General features: G+C 43.1%; 1 protein-coding gene across 3 annotated transcripts in view; it reads right to left on the bottom strand.

Moving 5' to 3' along the window:
* SORCS1 (sortilin related VPS10 domain containing receptor 1) overlaps window positions 1-22,978 on the bottom strand; it is a 425,694-nt gene that overhangs the window by 136,842 nt on the left and 265,874 nt on the right. For all 3 annotated transcript variants that reach the window (XM_059730193.1, XM_059730192.1, XM_059730191.1), the window contains exon 5: window positions 9,224-9,297. In XM_059730193.1, the coding sequence (XP_059586176.1) occupies window positions 9,224-9,297 (74 nt within the window). The remainder of the gene's footprint in view (window positions 1-9,223; window positions 9,298-22,978) is intronic.

The following is a 22,978-nucleotide window of genomic DNA, read 5'->3' as shown; positions in this document are numbered from 1 at the left end:
CCATTTAAATTTACTGCGCAGTAAGTTACTGCGCAATAAGCGGGAATAGGCTGGCATCTACATGTGCAGGTGTTAAAGCGCATTAACATTGTGTGCGGACTGACTTGAAACTAAAGTCAGTCCCAAGTGAGTCCATACACACAGTGTTACTGCGCAGTAAGGCGTCTGCACGTGCGTTACAGCGTAGTAAATAATCAGGTGTAAATTTGATACCTGCATGATGCAGGTATCAAATTTACGCTCAAGTCAACATGACTCACCATATTTGCTGCACAGTACAGGTGTGCACATGCAGATTCAAGCCCATACTGTGCAATAATTTTAGTTACTGCGCAGTAAATGCGCACGTGTAGATGCACCTGTTTGTCTACCCCCCACCCACTCACCTGTCTGTTTCTCTCCTTAGATCCATCCATACCTGCATGTACATTTTCTTTTATACTTTCTTCCCCCATTCTACTCTCATTCTCTGACTTAGGTTAAAGTTAGACCCATAGGAAACGTCTCTGTTGGAGTCAAAGCAAGCCCTACTTCCAAACCAAGTAACGCACAGGGATCCTTCTCTAAATCTCAGGCAGTCCATAACATTATGGCTATACTACCTCTACTTGTCCAGGAAGCTCTGCCATATGAACCTATCATTGCATGCAGTGTCTTCTCATCTTTCTCTGAATCCAGTTCCAAACTTCCCCCCACATAGTTCAAACTTTCTGTGGACTCACAACATCCCATGATTCATCTCATTTCCACTTGTTTTTCTGCCCTCTTCCACCTCTCTTGCAGTGTCTCCCTTCTCCCCATAGCCCCCTTGCAGAGAATCTCCATAGACCCCTCATCCTTCAGTCGGGGTGTTTTATCTCTCTGCTGCTGTTCCATTTATATAAAAACTCTCTCGCCTCTCTTGGGATGAGTCACTTTGTTACATAATTTGGCTTTGCCCTGACCTCCCTTTCCCTCCCATCCACAGCAGACTGTTCCGCCAAACTTTCTGTAATTCTGTGCATTAAGGCAAGATATCTCAAGAAACAAAAATGAGAGAGAAATAGTGAGAGGGAGGGAGAGATCTGGAATTTAAGCAACCCTTTAATTCAGGTGGTACTTGGTGCAGAAATTCAGGCCATCTATTCTGAAAAGAGGGGTGGTTTGTGAAACCGGGATACAAACCTGGGGTAAAATCAATAGAACTTAAATACTAAAATAGGAGTTAGGCATCAGGGCCTATGAAAAGATATGTAAGTGGAGGCCAATGAGGTTACATAAAAGTAACAGAGAATACAGTTTGGCCCTTGCAGGGAGTACTTAACCTTGAATTGCTTGATTTTGCAAATGCGTTGATTGTGTCAAAATAGCACCTGGAACCATGAAACATTGAGATCCTCCCATAACTTAGCTTGCTACTCATCCTGGGGTAAGCTCTCTTCCCAGTTCCCACTCTTCTTGATGCATTTAACCACCCATTATACCCCAACACTATTCCTTCCTGAGCATCTTCAGGGCTGTTTCGTCTTCTTCCCATTTCTGAACCCTTGATCTTCCTGTGTTATGAGAAATTACCCTGGATATGGCCACTCAGATCTGCATTTCATAGATGCACAGAATTATAGAAAGTGAGGGTTGGAAGGGACCTCGGGAGGTCACACCTAGTCCAACCGCCTGCTCGAAGCAGGACCAGCCCCAACTACATCATCCCATTTCACATACTGATTTACTGAAACTTGGTCACCAAGCCCCACTAGTTCCAATTTGAGCTTTTGTGCGATGTTGGGGTTTTTTTTCTCCTCTTTTTCCCTGAAAGAAATGTGGACTATATATATTACAAATTTCTTTCTAGCAAAATATTCAGGACCCAAACATTGCAGTCAGAAACCAAAGCCTTTTGACACAACATAGAAGGCTGGCTGCATAAAGCACCTGCAGTGCTATTTTAGGCCACGCTCTCTGATAGGGCCATATTTCCATACTGCATCACTTTCTCCTTTCTATGGGAAGGAAGGCAAAGTTATAAGAAGAGTCCTCAGGTGTGGTGAGATTTAGGTTCTTACATAAACTGAGCTTCTTAGATAGAATCATGAATTTATCCCTAAAACAGTCTGAAATATAGGAGTATCCGCCCTCTTTTGGCTCTGTTTTTGCAGATAAGAAATTCCCAACCCTTCCCTTGTTCTCCAGGTTTGAGCTCTTCTGTGCCTCCCCCCTACCTGATATCTTTCTCTCTGGGGTGACATTACAATCCTTTCCACAACAAGCAGCCTGGATGTCAGAACATGACTTATAGCTGCTGGTGGAAGCATGAAAACAGGGAACAGATGAGCCCTGAAGAAAAAAAGATCCCGCTTTCATGCTAATGACTCCTCCTAATGAAAGAGAGGACGCAGGAATACAGAGCGCGTATGATCTACAAGCAGCCAAGTTGTCTCTAAATAGAACGTGTTCTCCAAGTTTTACAGGAGGCATCAGCAGATTTTCTTTAAAGTTGCTTTTCTGTGGTTTAAATTCCGCAGGGGGCTTTCAGGTAGCAGCTGAAAATAAGGAAAAAAAGGAAATTCTCTTGGAAAGGTATATAAAAAAAGGCAGAGGGAAACATGGCAGTGGTTTTTTTTTTTCTGGTTGTATTTGCAGCAAGAACTGTGTCTACCAGAAAATTAGTGGGTCCTAGAGTAGACAGAGTGTCCAGGGACTATTTCAGTGAGGGGAGCAGCAGGGCCAAATGGCAATTAAATATACACTGGTCAGCAATTAAGAAGTTCAGCCTTGCTCTTGCCAGCCACTCAGTGCTTTAAAAGCCCATAAAGACTCCCGCAGGTTCCTTACTTGTCAAAGAAATCCCAAGGTTTAAATAAATGTAACCTCAAGAGGGCCTAAGGCCATGGATGAGATTCAGTGTTGTGCCTTGCAGACTAAAAGGAGGAGGTAAGCAAAGTGGATTTAAGCTGCTGTTGTACCCCGCCACCCCTGGAGTATTTCAGGGGTGGAAGAGACCCTAGCACAACTCTGACAGCTCCTCTGTTAGGATGCATCTCTGTTCCCACCTGGGTCGCCCCTGAGAAACAAGCATCACTTACCCGCTCTGCTAAACTCAAGCCTAGGAAGTTATTGGTAGAAATGGCTTACAGGGGTCTGAGCGCATCTCCCACCGAGTCTCAGAGCAGTGCTCTGCCGTGTGCTCAGGACCGTGTGAAGCTGTTTGCACTGCCTAATCATCAAGCATGCAGAGTAGGAACGAGTGGGTAGGGCTTGTTTCTCAGTGGCAGTCCCAATCTCCGGAGGAGGCATCTAATGAAGTCAACTCTCTGCTTACACAAGTTGATGCTACACATTTAGATTTAGTTATTCTATAAGTTGCAAATCTTATTAGAGGGAACACGGTTTTTAATATGGGCAAGACGGGACCTTGCCTTGGAGATGTTCCTTCCTGATCTACTCCTGTCCTTGGCTCACCTCCTCAACTGAGCTCCAGTGGAGTCCTTGGGGAACATCTCCCTGTGCAGGCTCAGCGGAAGACAGCTATAAAGTGACAATCCAAGTCATAATCAGTGTGGTCAGAGCCCACTGATGTGTCTCCAACCCTCCAACCCCAAGTAAAGTAACAGGAGCTGGAGTGAGGGTCTCACCCAAGCTTTTCCTTAGGAAAAGGCCTGTTACTTTGGAAAGCCCTTTCTCAACGCTCACTTCTAATGAAGGGTGACTGCAAAAACCACTTTGTGGGTTTCCAAGCTGATTGTGAAATGCTGATTTTCCAATCATGTCTGCTCAGTTTACCAATAATTATTAAAAACAAATAATCCTGTCAGCTCTGCATAGACAATCTGTGAGTCCAGCTACTCCATCCTTACCAGACTTAAATCTCCAACCAGACAAATGTCCAGTTCACCAATTCTCATTCTCCATTACCTTTTCCCTTCTGCATGAATTGCACCAGTGCAAAGTCGGTTCCCAATGCTACTGTTTTGATTCAGCAGAGGTTTGTACCTGCTTTGCACTGGAATCAATGGCTGCACATATATGTGAACCAATTTATTTATTTAGCAATATGCAGTTTCAGAAGATTGTTTGAGCCATTTTAAGCCGACGTCAGCATCAGTGTGAAGAGCTTGAAGGCCATCAGACAGCACTGTAAATGGACGTGAATCAACAATGTGGAACATGGTTTGACCTTGTCCACAAGGGCATTTGTTGTCAATGCAAAGGCCCCACTGGTTTAAGTCTGAGCCACAGCGACCCTGTCCAGTTCAAAAATGGTTGATAAATGCCCAATAACAGCATGACCAGTTAAATCCTAGTTGACTGACCATAGGGTCAGAGATGATGTGGTGACGGATTGGTGCTTGTGTTGACCATTCTTCATGCTATTGAGTAAATAAGGAAAAGTCAAAGGATTTTGAAAGGCTGGACCTTATTGGGTGTCTTGATGGGAGCCAAGCTGTTGGGGGGTGGAATATGTCCCAGTGCACTGGCAGCATAGGATTATCATAGAGTTCAGCTACCCAGGTTACTTCAGCATTTGTGCAGCAGAGATGAGGGGGAGCACTGTTACAGAGGACTGGTAGCTATGGGAGTGGAGTGGGGTGCAATGTGTCTGACACAAGATGCACTGTAACATGCAGGTAGGTGTCCACTAGTTTGCTGTGCAATGAACAAGCTCATACAGGGGCACAACATTCTGCACCAGAATCACAGAGTGGGTACATCTACATGTGCATTAATGCGCCGTAGTTACTGCGCATTAAGTTTGTCACCTGTAATAACAGGTACTGAGCCAATGTACAGTAGCACCATTTTAGTGGCACTAATGCACAGTAGACTGAGCATTAGCACAGCTGTTACCATGATGAGCTAATGCACAGTAGAGTTAGGCTACTACACGTTTAGTGTCTCATGTAGAACCCAGTGAGAACCAATAAAGAAACAGGTCTAACATCTTGACATACTCAGCTCAATTACATACACGCAAGCCATATTTTTTCTAGTAGCATGTCAAAGCTCCAGGGAGAAAATTTGGCCATATATTTGGAACCTAGCGAGCAAGTCTCACCAAGATGACAATGTATGAACCAGAATAAAAGTTGTCTCCTTCTGCCTTTATGTTATTTTTAGGAGGATAATAGAAGCAAAATTGAAGTAGTAGTAGGCAACCGTTGATCCTTCTGGATCATAATGAGTGCATAAGAGGTCACCAAGATCTTTGGTGTATATGCTTAAGCATGAATATAAAGGAACGGAGGCTGCCCAGACCTTCCACCCCAACTTTAGACCATTGTGAAAGTATCCAAAGGCCAAACCAAATCCAGACATGGTACCCTTATGGCTGTAGTTATATGTGCATCCAGGAATCAAACCCAGGTCTCATACAGCAGGCAAGGTTTCTACTGCTGAACCACAACAGCAGGTATAGCTTAAATACACTAAAGTATAGCAGGGCATCTCTTTCCCCATGAGATTAAGGGCTTGAGGCTTCTTCTGTAGTTTGCAATTGTGAAGAGATTGGTGGGTGTCTGGAGCTTTATTTATTCTCTTTGTTATTCAAAAGCTTCTGGTGCCTTTGAAATTCCTGGTTTTCACTCTCTCATCTACTTGGCTCCCAAAGGAGGCCTTCAAGGTTTGAGTTCTGCAGAAAGGAGATTTCATCATTATCATCATTATTCTTATTGCAGGTGTCCATCAGCTCAATATATGATAAACCACTCTAGTGACTAATGATGGAAAGACTTCAAAAGGCTTGGAGTGCAGACAGATAATAAGCATCCAAGAATGTGTATGTTCATTCAAGTGCTCTGAACCTCTTGAACTTGTACAATTCAGGCTATTTTCCAAGTTTCTCAGTGCTTTCTGATATTGTCAGACCAGAAATACCATGGGTAAAGATGGTTTTGTGATATTTTGGAGTCTTCTAATTGCATCTGGAAGCTAGAAGGGCAGAGATGTGTGAAAATACAACAATAAAATGGGAAATGCTAAGTCAAGATTGCAATATTTTCAGCAAGGTCCAGTTTCTAGGAAAGAAGAAACTTCTCTAAGGGGCCAAATTCAGAGATAAGGTGTAAGGTAATACAAATTATATCCCTCAGACTGGATTTTGCTTTAAATTAAGTTACTACCTCCATATTGAACAGATGGCTTTATTTTAGATTAAGCAATTTGCAAGCCAGGTACATACGGCGAGGTTCTTTGGGTAGATGTGATCTTTTATTAGACCAACTAAATAGTTCGAAAAATGTTCTTTGCAAACTTTTGGGCACAAACACCCTTCTTCAGGCATTGGGAGACTGCTGGTATTACATGTTCTCCAAAGTAGAAAAAAAGCTAACCTACAACAAGAAGTCTGTGAAAATGCAAATGGCTCTGCGGGGTAGGCAACAAGTTAATGGGAAGTACAAGAGAGGAAGGAAGGAGGAACCAGAACAAGGGAAAAGGACTATAAATGGAAGAAAGGGAAGGAAAAAAAAATAAAGAGTAACTTTATAATATCTCCAAGGTTGGTGTGGTAGTATTTTTTATTTACTCACAACATGGATTCATAGGCAATGGGCCAGAAAAAGTTTGAAAATCACTGCTCTACATTTAAATTGGTGTAACTGAGAGATTAGACTGACCCTCATATAATAGTTTAAGCTTCTCCTTGATTTTTTTATCTGGAATATCACATAGGCAGGAAAGCACAAAAGCATGCGACTTACTGCTCTAAGGTGCGTTTACACCGAGGTTTATGTAATGCTAATTGCCTGTTGAGAGAAGGTGAGTAGATAGTTAGGAATAAGCATTTTCCTGTCACTGCTATTACAATGCATTCTGTTGGGTAGGCAATGTATTGTTATGGAAAGCAGGTGCAGTGAAACCTGCCTGAGACTATCATCATGTAAGGAGGCATTTGTGTAACAATAGTACTCTGTAAATAAGTGGTGGATGAATCTAAAAAGGCTCTGAGTCAAAATTATGCTGAACAAAACTGCTGGAGATGAGCAATCTCAGATTTTGGGAGTCTGGACCTAGGTCCAAACATAAGCAGCGGAGAAATCTGCAACTCCATGCCAGATTGAAGCCCAGGCAAGACCATTCATTAAAGAGATTGTGATGTATTCCAATAATATGATAAAGGGGGGCTACAGAGATACCTCAGATGGACAGAACTTTGCCTTCCCTAATTTCATGGATCTAACTCCAAATTCAAACTCCTATCTACGTCAGAGCTTTAGTAAACTCTCTCCCAGCTAGATAGTTGGTACCATAAAAGATATCAGCAAAAATATCCTTATCTCTTGCATACTTCCTGGACTCTCACACTAAGAACAGACAATCAAAAAGCCTGAGGCTGAATTGATTCAGTCTTTGCAAGTTAGTCTAAGCTGCATAGTTTGAACTGATAAGCAAGTGAACAGACAGTCACTCTTGATTCTGGAAATGCAGCCTCATGCCTGCAGTGGCCCGGGCCAGAAGCCAGGGGACACTAGAGCATGCCACCCTGCTCTACTGGAGCAGACAGCTTGAGCCAAGGCTAGCGCACCCACTCTGCAAGGTGGGGTTTGCAGGGAAGGTGAAAAGCATCCTGGGATGCTGAAGGACTATGAGTTAACTTGAATCTGGTGGGGATCTGGGACAGAAATTCAATAAACCAATTTAACCCATTTCAGCTAAGTCTGATAGTACATCCATCCAGGTTTATCTTCAACTGCTTTGGGCCATTTTGAAAGCACTTTAGGTGCACTAAACTTTTGTTGTTTTACAGATCTGAACCAGTTTCTGATACCTCATCTTGGTCTATGTGTCATTCCTGTCCCCAGCCCCACAGTTATAACAATCTTCCAGCCATATTGCATTCAACTGCAAATATGGCTCCCAAATATATGCAGATACCTTTGGCCTTGAACCTGAACTAGAATCTCAGAGCAGGTGTTTAACAGCGCACAGCTCGCAGTGATTTACAATACAAAGTGAAGAAGGCTGTGTGTATAGTATATGACAACACTGGTTTGAACCAACGATAACCCAAGCTAAAACCATAAGTTTTCCTCACAGGAGCTAAAACCCCTGGGTGAAATCCTGGCCCCAGAAGTCAATACCAAAAGTTGGACCTTCACACTTGATCCTCTACTCGGCCCTTACTGAAATGACCAAATGACCAGGCTTAACTTGAAAGTTATTGTGTCTCTTTATTCGGCTACCCTGAGCTTGCGGCGTGCCTACAGAGAAACATGGGAATTCAACCAAAGATATACAGTCTTGCCTCCACCTCTTATACATTAGCTGGTTGCGCCTTACAAAGCATTTCCCTGCTGGCAAGTATTATTTACAAATATCATTTGCCTAAGTTAACAAATGGACCGTGTTCTAATAAAAGGTTATTTTAGCAAACATCATCCAAGATTTGCCCCTCTGCCCTGTCCTGTCAGGTGTCTTCAAGATCAGTTCACCCCTTTATCTGGTTTCCCTCTGCTAATAAGCATCACTTGGTTGGTCACGTCCCAGTGTGTGATTCGCTTTGCTCAGGCTAACAGTAACACTGATTACAATGAGTCTAGGATTTCATGCTATGCCCCCAACTGGGAGCAGCAATAAACCAATATCGTCTATGTGTTGGGAACAAAAGAGGAAACATATCCTTTGAACTGTGAGTTACAATAGCACCGCAGGTGGACATGACTCTTTGCAGCAGCGTTCTCTCTTCTAGAATAGATGCTCAGACTAAGGAGATGGGATAAAATACTTCCTGGTATGCTAGAATTTCTTATAATTCAGGCATGTCCAAGAGCTCACTTGCAGACTACGACCCCAATCTTCTAGGTGCCGTACAGACACACAGCAAAAAAAATAAAAAAAAGATGATCTTGCCCCAAAGATGATCCTACCCATTAACCTCAGTACAAAGATTGAGGAGCAACAGGTTTGATTGAGTGCTGGCATAGACAAAGACCCTGCTAAACAAAACCTTGTCTGGGATGATCTAGTTGGGGATGGTCCTCTTCGAACTAGATGTGACTGCCTGAGGTCCCTTCCAACCCTCATTTTCTATGATTATATGATTGTTGGCCTCCGTCAGCTGTTCTTCATCAGCTCCAAAGCCTTCATTTGGAAGCAGTGCTCAGAATAGCGTGTGTGACTGTGAGTGTGTGTGCATGACAGCATGACTGCAAGTATGTGAGCAAGAATGTGAGCACGAGTGCAAGTGTGTGTGACACAGAGAGAGAGAGAGAGAGAGAGAGAGACATGGATAACGGTGCTTCGCTCTTACCAGTAGAACCTATTTGGTGCAACTCCCTCGTGGAGAAGCTGCCATCTTCTGCCAAACTCCACTGAACTGTGTAACTGGAAAGAAAGAGAGAAACAAACAAACAAGAATCAAATCGATGCACGAGCATAAACACGGGCAACAGAGGAACTGGACCACAGCCCATTTGGCTATTGAGAGGCAGCCTGGTTTCCAATGCTCTGGGGCACTGCCTCTAAAGCCACAGTGGGGGTCCAAGTGAATAGCAGGGTTTACACTGCAGTAGGTGACATTGTCCAGGCCCTTCCATGGCTTTAGAACAGCTGTGGGAAGGGATGTGCTGCCCTGGGTGTCAGGAACTGTAAAGGCCACACAAAAGACGGCGTGCAGACGTAGAACCAAGCTCTTCACTCAGCAAAGAGGTACTGGTAGATACCACCTCTGTGGGTTCAGGGAAATGGTTGTGAGAGAGGATCCATTGTCCACATACGTGCATTTGCTGGGAACCCATCGCTAAAAGAGTGCAGAATGTCACAGTCACTACCAAAGCATACGGGTTATAGCAAAGTTGCACAAGTGTCCTGATTCCTCACTGGTGAAGAGGCATCTGCCCCCCCCCCCCCCGTTGTTGCCCATGCAACACCAAGATTTCTCATTGCACAACAGGATTGTTGCAGAGGGAAGAGAGCCCATTTTCTCTCGATCCATCTGAGATGTCGAGATAGGTGAATTATTCTCTTCTAACTTTATAACGCACCTTTGGGGGATTTCAGGTTCATGAACATTATGCAACTATTGTTGTCCTCTCCTGCATACAGTGTTTTTGCTACACTGGAATGAAGAGACAGCTATATACCAGTTTGAAATGCTCTCAACTTTTAGTAGGAGGTGGAACAACTACTATTATCACTGGATGCTCATGGACATTCAAGAACAAGAGGCCAATGATTTTTGGAGGAAAAAATACTTACACAAGCTAAAGGAAATTTAGGTTAGAGATGAGGAAATAATGTCTTTTAACAATACAGTTGGTTAGCAGCCACTGGAACAGCTTACTTAGGGAGGTTCTGGAGTCTCTGTCTTTGGAGGTTTCTAATAAATGGTTAGACAAATGCCTGTCCATGAATGCTCTAGATCTACTCAGTCCTGCCTTAGAACAGGAGACGAACCAGATAACCTCTTGAGATCCCTTCTACACTTCCGTCATCTAGACAATTGCATACACTATCTAATCACTGGTGATTTTGTATGCACAGAACGCGTCTACACAAGACACTAAATATGCAGTAGACTAATTCTACTACTTCTATGCATTCCCAAATGCCATGCTAATGCGCTAATGCATCATAGAATTAGTCACTAATTCTATTGCATAATTTAGCACATTGTCACTAAAAAGGTGTGTGCAGGCACTACTGTGCAGTAGCTCCAGTTACTGCGCATTTAGTACCTGTTATTACAGGTAAAAACTTAATATGCAGTAACTACAGTGCATTAATGCACATGTAGATGCACCCATATAGTTGCTAATGGTTATGGCCATATGTAACTCCTTGCCTGCTGTTATCAGATAATAAAACTTTAAGGGGGGGGAAGGAAGGAATTTTCCATTTTTACTTTCCTCCTGAATGTATGCTTATGCCATGTGCTGAATTTACAGAGAAGGTAGTTATCTGCCCCATCTTCTGGCTGACTTCAGACTAACATAGCTATGTACCATTATAGACTTTCTAAGATTAAAATGTGTGTGTATGTGTGTGTGTATGTACACACGCACATATATACATATATATACACACACACACACTTATGTGTGTGTGTGTGTGTGTGTGTGTGTGACAGAGAGATAGCGCACAAGCTTTTGTGAACTCAAGCTCACATCATCAGATGCTGTGAAGGGACAGCACAGAGCAGAGGATAAAGTGGAGTGAGTGATTCGAATACAAAGCAGGAGGGAGAGGGAAGGCAGAGGGGGAGCGCTGTGAGAGGCAAACAAGCAAAGACCTCATAGGAACAAAGGGGTCACAAAAATGAATCTAGGCAATGGGATAAGACTCTGTGGTCCCTGTTTAAACCATACTTAACACAGCCCAGTTGAAGGAAGATTTCTTGTTCCAAAATTTGCTGTTCAAACTGGTGTTTAAAATGTTTCTGCCTGAGAACAGCAATCCTGATGTCAGCAACAGTGTGTCCAGGGAGGTTGAACTGTTCTGCCATAGGCTCTCGTGTCTTTCTGTAACTGAATTTCCAGCCACAGGTCATGGGTAAGTTTAATGACCTATCTCCAGCCTCAGATACTGCAATGACACCTACCTCACCAAATGCTTCAATTGCCTATCACCTGGACTTAATTCAAACATGGGGCTGAAGACCTGAGCACTTACACAGCGGGGGACTTGACCCAGGTCAGCAATGGATAGCACATAGGTCTCCAATCCTCTACCAGGCAATGAGTTCCAAGTACTTGCATCCTAAAGAAAATTTCTACCAAAAAGTTTAGAGTGGACAGCTTTGATTTCCCCAGAGATACTCATATTTGGACTCACTGCTTACTAGATGGTTCATTATTAACCTGAACTCTGAAAACTTTGGTTTCTCAAATGTACTGCTTTGCTTCTCCAGCAAACAGCACGACACCCTTCCCCTTGTGCCGTTACACAAAAAGCCTTCCAGTGAGTCATTCATTTTATTTTTTTTTAAATCCTGCTAAAAATCAAACCAGACTGAGAAAGGTCAATGCAAGGAGCATGCTTGGGTTATTGCAAAGATGTTGATGTGGCCCAGCGGAATAAGAAATAAATGGCCTTTTTTATCACATTTTTAAAACCAGCTGCTCTCCTTAAATGTAATTCTTGGTAAGGCAAATGAAGGGAGGATGGGCAAGTCTATATGCCTTGGTTTTGGTTTGTTTAACTTTAGCTTTTCCATATGGAAACTTTGAGAGATGCGAGATGGAGCAGTACTTATTTTCTGGCAGTTGAGCTCTCTTTCACTGGCTCCACATAATCACTAGGTAGTATTTGATGGTCGTCCTCTTCCAGTTTAGCCTGAGGACGAGGCCCAGTGTCTTTTTCATTATATGACGCTATTTCAGGGCAATCAACAAACAGTATTTTATATCAAATAAAGACAATTCTGAACCCTTCCTGTCTCCTCCATGGATAAGTCATTATTAAAATAACAGAGGCAAAAGCACTGGCAGTGGGAATCTTTCTTTTGGTACTAAGGAGGCCAGGAGATGATGATGACTCTTCTGGATGGTTTGAAAGATGCTCTACATATAGTACTGGGAGTTAAGATACCCGAGTTGTATTCTGATCTCTTCCATAGATCCCTTACGCAAGTTTGGGCAGTCACAAACTGATGGGCGTAAGTACCAGAGGTCTTTGCCCTGGGCAATGGCAGTGCAGGGGCCAGGGCAGCTGCAAGTGATAGCAGCCGTGTCTGGGCTAGCAGCAGCTACCATGCTAGTGCCCACTCGAAGTGGGCACCCGGTATCCAGACTGCCTGCTCCCTGTGAGACTACTACATGAACTCTTAATGTTGGAGATCCTGATTTTAGAGGCAGGGTTGACCATACCTCCAGGAGACATCAAGAAGCCAAATGCATTGATGGTATCTATTTAAAAAATAGTGAATCTTGCTAAATCTTTTGACACATACTTGGGTGGGGGGAAAAACAGATTATTTTGCTTCTTTTTTCCCTTTTTTCTATTCCTTTTTAGTATCAAGCTTGGGAAAAAATAGAAGGAAGAAATGGGGGGTGGGGAGAGAAGCAAAACTATAAAGGGAAAAAGGGCAGAAAGAACTGGATTGCCATTTCAAAGACTGTCCATATTTTTCACTTCTTATGTCGTTTGCTTGAAAACTGGAAGATTTGAAATGCATATGAGAAAGCATCTTCGTTTGAGTAAAGAACAGATAGAAAGAGCCTCTCTCAAAATGATTTTTGCAATAAAAATATTGTTTTGAAATTTTAAAATTGCAAAAGGTGAACACGTTATCTTTTGTTAAATGACATTTCAAACCCAAGTTTTCCAGCCGAATGCTTTGAGACCCTGTAATAATGAGAGCTAACAAAGTTCACGCCATTATTTTCTCAAAGCAGATTTTTTCGTACCTATGCAAAGTCTATCAAGATCCGCGTCTTAAGAATAGCTGCACAGAGGGTATTGTCAAAGGTGCGTATTTGCAACTGAAGCGGGATTGCAAACTAAGAGTCAGACAATAAGGTTTTGTCAAACCTTCCTGCTACTCCCAATGTTTTTTCCCCTTTTCCCTTTTGCCTGTAGTAATAAATCTGGTACATGTAACAACTAGTTAATTAAATTCAGATCATTTGACAGCCAAGCTTCCTTTAATTAAGGAGAGGAATCCAAGCACCTTAACCAATGGCCTGGTGTTTCATTCCCTTATACAAGTCGGGTGTCGGTATTTCACAGAGAAAGAGACTCTACATGATAAAATGTGAAGACCTAAAGTAACACCACCCAAGAAAGCTTTCTTTTCACCTTAGCCACTAAATAGTTCTTTCTTTCTTTTGAAAGGCAAAGTTTGGCTTTCACCAGATATGATTACTTCTCTCTTCAGAAGGTAGTTATAGTGTTTGTCTGAAAAAAAAAAAACCTTTTCAACCTCTTCTTTGTTGTAATAAAAACTCTCTCTCGGGATTTCTTATGAAAATCTCATCCTCATAGTCTCTTAAGAGAGGACATTTCATTTTCTTTGGTAAGCATTTAATTTTGATTTAATATTAAACAAAAACGAGTTAACGTTGTTACATTTTTTTCTAGACACAAATAGAAAAAGAACCGTTTCCCCTCCCCCGAATTGTAATGTAATTTTCTCTCTGAGGGCCAAATCTTCACTGTTTTTATTTTGTTCCTACTCAGACAATATTGCTAATGAGCGAGTACAAAGTGAAAACTTCAGAAAGAGGAAGAAATGATTTCCCAGTCAATGAGGTTGCATCCTAGCTAGATAATTATATGGTCTTCATCAACTGAATACATGAACATTTCACAATCCTACTCATTTTTTTTCTCCAGAAAACCCCTATGCAGCACAGAGCTATCACATCCACCTGCTGTGCATCAGGCACCGAATGTTAGATGACTTCTCAACACCTGATTTGTAGAATTTTTTCCCTGTTCTTGGCCAAAATTTTAACATTTTCCAATTCATCCTGGATTTAAAATGCCTGAATCTGGGGCCTACACCCAATTTCTCCCTCTGACTGTCTAAACCAGTTATTCTTAACCAGAGTGATGTGATACTTTGGGATGCCGTGAAATCCTTTTAAGCCTGCTGTAAGGTCCTGCACAATATTAGTACTGTTAGGTGTGCAAACACCTATGTATGATTCACAAAATAAGCCCAGAGATTTATCCCAGATTTAACCCAGAAATAGGAATCCATAGTGTCATGGTCTTTTTCTCTAGGTAACCGAAGACTTGTAAAGAGTGAAATTTTATGAAATGTTCTGAAAATGAAATGTCCTCTCTTAAGAGACTATGGGGATGAGATTTTCATAAGAAATCCCGAGAGAGAGTTTTTATTACAATGAAGAGGCTGAAAAGAGTGGTATTTTCTGAGTAGTAGGGCTTGGGTCTAACAGAGGGACAGCATGACTCTATAAAGGTTGAGAACCAGGCTGAATATTAGGCAGCCTGTACACAAGCGCAGGAGGCTGCTCTGACGTCCTGGAATTTCAGGGTGTCAGAGCAGACTCAATTAATTAATTAATTGAGAGTGTCCTCCGCGCTTGTGTGCAGGCACCCTAATGTTCAGCCTAGTTCTCAACCAATTCACTGAGTCTGCTGGACTGCGGTAATTACCACACTCAAGCAGCCTCCTGCGCCTTGTGTATCAATGTCCCCACACTTAAAAATGGCAGCAGGGGCACTTAAAATAAAGTTCATCAAGCAAGTTTTAGTTCAAGTGCTCCTGCCGCTATTTCTCAGTGCAGGGATGTTGCTACGTGAGATGTGGCGGTGCTTTAATCAAAGCGCTGCCCCCCTTCCCCACTCCTGGAGCACATGTAAAAGTGCCCTTAGGCACTGCGGCTTACTTTCATTCTCAATTTTTTTTTTCATATATATCTCTTTTAATTCCTGACCCAGGAATACACAAGTGTTATACAAAGCTACCCCTAATGCACAAAAAATTAAGCCAAACACAAAATAATTCTCCTATTAATGCCAAATTATCTGGATGGTTTCATTGGTGACTGTGGCACATCTCAGCTGCCATTCAAATATTAAATCACATTCAAATTTGGCTAATAGTTTTTGTGTTAGACTAAGATTCATGCTTTAAGTACCTTGTTTGCCTGGGCTGTGTAGGCAAGTGTCCCAATTGGCGTAAATCACTATAGCTCCACTAGCTTAATAAAACTAAACCAAATTACCAGGTGAGGCTCTGCCCCCGTATTCAATTTATCTGTTATCCTCCTGGTTTTGTATTTTTGTTTATTGGCCTATAAATGTTAAAGTCTTGACAACAAATATTTCACAAAAGGCATTCAAGGGTTTAATGTTCTCTAGGCACAGACTGGTTTAATTCATGTAAATCTAATCATCTATGGTATGAGTTTATGCCCTATAGGATGCTGCCTGCCCATCCAGATTTGACTGAATTACAGGTTTGAAATCTTCCAACATTATCATGTGCCCTCAGGTTAAACCAGATGAGCTGTGAGTGGTTTTATAAAGAACTGGAGCTTAGGAAAGTCAGGGTATGCATGTTAATAGCATTGTACTCTGTGCCCCATGTCTCCTATAGGAGCACTGAATTTGCCCGGTGGTTCAGAAAGTTCGTATTTCATCAGAAAAGGCCCAGATTTATGACTGGAATAAATTAACCCTTTTGGGTGTTGGATCTTGCAGCATGCCAAGCGAGGACCCTAGATTAAAATTTTACTGATGAATACAGGGTTTGTCCAAATGAATCTGAGTCATCTTCCCTGCCTCCCATCCATCCATCCATCCATCCATCCATCCATCCATCCATCCATCAGGATGCAGATAATGCATCTAATCTCCCCTCTCCACCTGCAAGTTGGTGGTGGATTCTGTCATCTCTAGATGCACACAGCCCACCCCACCACGCTCCTCAGCTCATGATGTCCTAAGCACAATCCAGAGAGGAAAAGCTGTACTCTCTGCACTTGACCTTGATGCAAGGAATATACGTCCACCAAATCCAAAGCATTTAATAGTCAACTCTTCTTGCAAGTCATGGTCAAAGGTAAGCCTTCCAAAACCTGCCTAGCCCCTTGGTCATCTTGAGAGGTGTCTTCCTTTGCCCAAGAAGCACTTGTGACACTTGGAGTCCCTTGGCCAATCCTATCTCTGTTCCAGCTTAACACTGAACTATCCCCATTATGGACTATAAGGAGGTGGCACATGCGTCTCACATTTCAGGGGTCAAACCTATTTCAAACCATTAAGCCTTAGGAAGAGACTTATACATGGACAAATTATCCCCCAACTGCTTACTTGGCAGGCTGCTTCTGCCTTCCTCTGAAACATCATCTGACCCTGGCTAGTGCTGGGGACAGAATACTAGACCAGCTGGCCCACCGTTCTCAGCCCATATGGCAGTTCCCATGTTCTTGCTAAGTCAACAATGGCACACATCACATGTCTAGGCATTGATGTTATCCTGTCAGATAAGTAGGATAAAAATACAGTACAGATGGAAAACTGAAGTGTGGATGAAGAATGGGTGGTTTAGACTGAATCCAGGATTTGACACCATGATAACCAGAGCAGGTTCAAGGACGGGCTCAGCACTATTATTGTTTCCCCTTGCTGTGGACGCTTTTCCTGAAGAAGCTATAGCAATACACATTTTCTAACCTCCAGCTTCCATGAAATCTTCCTTTGTTCCTGTCACAAACAGATCTAACCACAAGAGCCCATGCATTCATAAGCTCTAACCTGAATTTCTTACCACGCTTTCTCAGTCCTGCTGTAGACAAAAACCTACCTACCTCGCAATGGGATTGCAACCTCCACGGGGACCTGGGATGCACGGCTCAAACCCATTCCAAATGCCTTGATACGATTCCTAGCTGCCCATTTCTTCAACTTCATCTAAAACTTTCTCCCTCTTACATGAGCTGCTTAAGTTCTTATATATGTTCTCAGGGCATTTTTTTTTCAAAGGGAATCTATTCACCAAACCATTGTTGTATTTAAAGTGGAGTTTACATACAATAACCCTTTTTGCAAGTCTATAATGCGATTTTAGAGTTTGATTCCTGATATGTAGCACAAGAATACATTGCACAAAGTATCAACAGGATACATGTAACTGCTTTTGAAGCTTAAAATGTAAACATAATAAAGGCAAAATGAATACAGACGGTTCTGCTTCCAGCCGGAACAGTATAATTCAAATAAAATCAGCTGGTTCCTGCATCTTATTCCCATTCATTTATACCAAATAAGTTTATTACTAGTATATTGCACATTATTACCACCTTAGGTATATTTGAATGAATTGAACTCTTTTCATTAATGCTTTAAGCATCTTCTTAGTGTCCACTGGGGTATTGTTCAAATATTTTTCATCTATGAAGAAGCTTTCCTGGGACAAATCTAATGCGTCCCAAAAAGCTGAGTACAGCAGGACAGATTCCACATTTGTTTCTCTTGAATTGTTCCCTTTATTTCTGGCACACTTTTTTCTTTTTAACAAGGCCCAAAACTCTCAAAACAACAAATTTTCTCTCTCCACTGCACAGAGTTTTTTCACTTTGTATGTAGTCTGTAAAAGAGGTGGATTTTGGCCCCTTGTTGTGTGACTGGTTTAAGATAAGGACCAAGCTGTGGCATGCACATAGACTGGTTAAAAAATGGCAGAACCCTGTCTAAGATTTGCTCCCCACACCCTCCCAACCCCGCCCTCCAAAGGCTGAATGCATGTTCTGTTCACTTCCAAGCTAAACGATGCCATGGGCTTTTTGAATGCCTGTACCATGAACGGTGCATGCCCCCGGAGACTGGGGGGGCACAGCAAATGCCCGCAGGTGGCGGCTATGGTGGTAGCAGCAGAGACATTGCAGCGGTGAGCGGGGGGCACCCACAGGCAGTCACGGTGGTGTTGGCGGTGAGGGGGAGGTGGCGAGCACCAACCTGCAGACGCCGCCAGCAGCAGCAATTAGTCATCAGTGACCATCCGCAGATGCCACCAGCGGTGTCGGCAGCAGGGAGAGGTGGGGGTGGCAAGCAGCAACTGCCCGTAGGCGCTGCCAGCTGCATCAGCGGCGCTTCTCTCAGGGAGTGCACTGTCAATCTCAGGGGGTGCACGTGCACCCGCGTGCACCCCCTACGTGCTGCCAATGGCCCGCACCTAGCCTTTGAACCCAAGTGAACAAGACCATTTGTGCTCAACAACACTTCAGCAACGTGGATTTTTGCAACTGGCTGCAAGAAGCCTTTGTTAAGCTTGCTACTGCCAGTGGGTTCGACCGGAGCAAACGATGAACCGCAGGCACCACCTGCCACTTCCCTGCTCAAACAGCCTGCAAAGTATAAGTCCCACTGGAAAACCATGGGCTTCCAGAGGGATATTTCATCATCTCCCCTCATGCTGCCGCCACATCCACTCTAATTGCCAGTTCTGTGCCTGGTTCCTTAATGGATTTAAATATGCATGAGATGAGACATTAAATATGATGCTGAATGATTTTTCGAGCACTTTAAAATGGTAACAGTTCATCAGTCACACCATATGTAAGCCATCAGTAGATTTACCAAATGCCTGGGTGTTTACTTAGCCAATGGTGGAGGAAACAAGGGGGAGCGATAAAGCCTCGAGATATCTATCATTCTGGAAGCCAGCGAGCTCTGCCTTTCAGAGATTGCCTTCCCCTTTCCAGCTGATTCCATTTCTGATTCTTCACCGCTATCGCAGTGAGTGATGCCCTAAGAAAGGCTTATAATTGCCTGGGTACCCTAGGACACTTGCACAGCAGAGATTTCCTTTGCATGTGTGTGTGCATGGCAGAGATAAGGGGCTGGGGACAATTTCCTGCATGTAGAAAAAATGTTGCTTGCATTTTCCCACCCTTCCCTCCCTGTCTTCCTTTTGTCTTCCTGATTCTTCCTCAATAGTCTTGATATTTATAGGGAAGAGCGCAGCAGCTGGTGTCCAAACTTCATCCCAGTTTGAGCAGAACGCGATGCGAAAGATCCAACCCATGCCTGCAATGCGGGAGCTTGCGCGTGTCACAGCAAAACTTTAAAGCCATTTCCTTCATTCATGAATTTTGAGACTAGGTCATTAAGTCAGAGCCCCTTCAGAATACCGGCGGCAGAATTTTAATTAGCAATACCTGCAGTGGGTGGAATTACTTTTCCCTAATCTTTCGGCGAACCATCTGGAGCCCGGCAACTTGTAGCTGAACGAGTCTGTCTCGTGCAAAGATGTCCACCCTTGATTCAAGACTTCTGAGGAATGCTGAATCTAGCACCTTGTTGTTGCGAATGACCTTCCCTGTTGTGGCCTTGCTTTGCACGACCTGTACCAGCATAGGGTTGCATCTGCTTTCCTTTGTGTTGCAAATGCCCTGGTTGGCTGTTCAGCAGTCAGGAGAACGGCGTGAGAAAAATGAATAAAAAAAATTGCACTGCTGGTGGGGAAAAAGAAAAACCTGAAAATGTGCATTGCCTTATTTTGGGGGTGAAAAGTCAGTTACTTTGGTAGTGAAATGGAAGGTCTTTCTTTGCAATATTTTTTCCCCTCATGAAAATTCAAGGCAATATTTGCTGAAAAAGCAAACAGCTCATTTCTACACAATTCAGTGTTTTCCTGCACGTGCGCGCGCACACGGTTTTTCATTTAAAAACAAATTAAACGTTATCATTTGCATTATAGCAATGCCCAGGGGCTCTAGGGCCTTTAGGGCCCCATTGTTGCTAGGCATTGGGATGAGGATGAACAGTTTACAATCTGAATGGATGAGGCAAAGAGGTCAGTGGGGAAATAGAAACACGAGGAGATGAAATGAGGTGCTTTCAGATCATGCAGCCGGTCCATAGCCGAGTCAGGAATATATTTCCTGACTTCCATAGCAGTGTCCCGCCCATTGAACCAATCTGCCTCTGAGAGCATGTGGTTAAGAAGTCTTTGTTGAAACACATCGATGTCCATAAATGTTGGCATCACTTGAAAGAAATGAGATAGTTTCTGTGCAGCCAGTGAGGGAATATCTCATAGCAGTGAGCAAGCAAATCCATCATGCTTCACCCAAGCCCCTGGAAGGTAGACAAGCGCTCTTGTTCAGACCGATGAAGATGCCATGCATGCGGGTTTGCCTAAGGACAAGTGAGTCAGGGGTAAAACCGGTGGCTGTTACTATAGAGGAGTCTTACCTGCTAGGCCCCTGATCACACAACGCAACCAAAATGTACCTCTTCCAGTTTGAATGGACAGGCTGCCACAGGCTCAGCAATTTGATTTTTTGTTCCCTTTATTTTTATTGGTTATTCTTTTATTACCATACGCTATTTGTTTTATTTCTTTATTCTAAGATGTTTCCCAGCGTACTATGCTTAGTGAGGTGTGGATGTACTTGGAAGGCGTGTTTTATAGCATAGTTTGCACACTAGTTTATGGCCAAATTTAAAGAAAGATATAATCTGACAGCTTTACCCTCACTGCTGAGATGAGATGAAGTGAACGACTATGAGGAAGAAGGGAGAAAAAAAAACAGCGGCAAGATGAACAATCTTCTTATCTTTCCCCTATTCATCTTCAGAATATAGTATAAGCCTTGGCTAGCCAGCTCCTGATTGAGTTGCCTCTTGGATTATGACCCCGTTTGGAAAAATCCAGGTGCGTGGTGACTGCATGTGTAGCTCAAGGCTTTCTACCTATATATATGTTTAGAATGACATAGCTTTAATTGTAGGCATTTCACATGCACACTTGCACATGCACACACACGCATATACAAAGCAGAATCTTAAAACTATGGGCCAGAGTTTACAATTTGTTTTAAGGAAACCTTTACATACCTAAAAGACATATTGGAGACTCCAACAGACCCTCCAAGATCTTCTGAGAAATTCTATGTACTCACTCTGCAAATATGGTTTTCATCTTTAGCTACATGTGTCAAAGGTATGCAAGTGTAAGGGGTAATTAGTTTAGCTGGGCACCCTACTGACTCCCATAAATATTAAAAATAATAATACAAATAAGAAACATAAGCACAAATGCCAACCATTACTTTGTAATGTAATCTATAATACCTAATATCCCCTTCCTTCTATAAAACCCATTGCCCTAGTTCAGTGATTCTGCAACGGGGTGCTGTGGCACTCTGGGGTGCCTTCAGGTCCTTTCAAGGGTGCCCTGGGCTGCCACACAATGTTAGCACTGGGATGGGGTGGGGAAGCTAGCAAAAGATCTCTCTCCAGCACCATGGCAATGGGAGTGAGGGAGGAAATGGAGCTCCATGACCTGATACCATCCCCCTGAGCAGAGATGTGTCCAGCTGGGCAAGCCCCCACATAACTGGGCTAGGCTTCACGGTCCCACCCTGCCATGAGTCAGTGCCTCTGACCTGCTGTGGCAGTAATGGGGGATAGGAACCAGGTGGGGGAAAGCTGTAGCATGGGCCCCCCACCAGCTCGATGACAACCCAGGGGTGGGACCGGCAGAGCGGAGGAGCACTGGCACAAGCTATCAGGCCCATCCTGTGAAAAGGGTTATCAAGGAATCACAAAGCATCCTGGGATGCTGGAGGACTGAGTCACAACTTGAATCAGGAGAGGATAGGGAACAGAAGTTCAATCGGTTTAACCTAAACTGATTGAATCTGATACTACGTCCATCAAAGTCTACTTTAAAACAGGTTCTGCCATTTTGAAACCAAACATCTATTCTATTTGCACCAAACGTCTGCTCTATTACAGGTTCAGACCAGTTTCCAATCACTTGTACCGATTTGTATGTAATTTCTGTACCTAGATAAAAATAAGTGAAAGCAAAGTGCTGGCGTTTTCTGAGTCTAAAGACTGGGGCCTTCAGTCTAAAAAGTTCGAGAGCCACTACCCTAGTCTATGGACACACCTCTTCATCTCTGTGAGGAATATAATTCTATTTCCCCCTCTCTTGATTTTCCACATGTGGAATGGAGGAAGATCACAGGTGTTCTTGCCCTGGCTTATGCAGGAAGTCTGCTACCCAACTAAGAACAGGACCCTAATCTCCTCTATCCCAACCAAGGTCCTTATCTACAAAACTTGGTACTACTGGAGTGATGCTGCAGCTGAGGGTGATATATCTTTTAGTGGACCAACTGCACGGCTGGGATACACATAGACATGTTTTCCAAAGCAGTGTTGAACAATGCTCTACATTGAAATCTAACTTTATCCCAACCATTCACTTACTTCAGTGAAAGATACCACCCATAAAAATTCTTACTTCTTTCACAGTTTACAAAAAAACAAATTTCATTTTCCAAGGAGCTACATGTGGCACTTTTCTCCAGGACCAAAGTCATGTAAAGGAATATAGAGAGCTGAAATAACACATTTAGGAAACCAAGAACCTTGTCTGCCTATGCCTTTAGACCACCATGGCTACAACCTACACCCCTGAAACATTTAGGAACAGCAAAGCAAATCCCTTCTGTTTAGAGGCACCTTTTGAATCTGGGAGCCTTGCTCTTCAAAATTTCATTCAAAATAGAGGAAGAAGAGGCAAGGAATCTAGGACCATTATAAAACAGCTTATCTGCTGCTGCTGCTGTCACTC

This window comes from Alligator mississippiensis, chromosome 6 (genome assembly GCF_030867095.1).
Source record: "Alligator mississippiensis isolate rAllMis1 chromosome 6, rAllMis1, whole genome shotgun sequence".
Taxonomy (NCBI): domain Eukaryota; kingdom Metazoa; phylum Chordata; order Crocodylia; family Alligatoridae; genus Alligator; species Alligator mississippiensis.
This window is presented reverse-complemented; position numbering and strand designations above follow the sequence as displayed.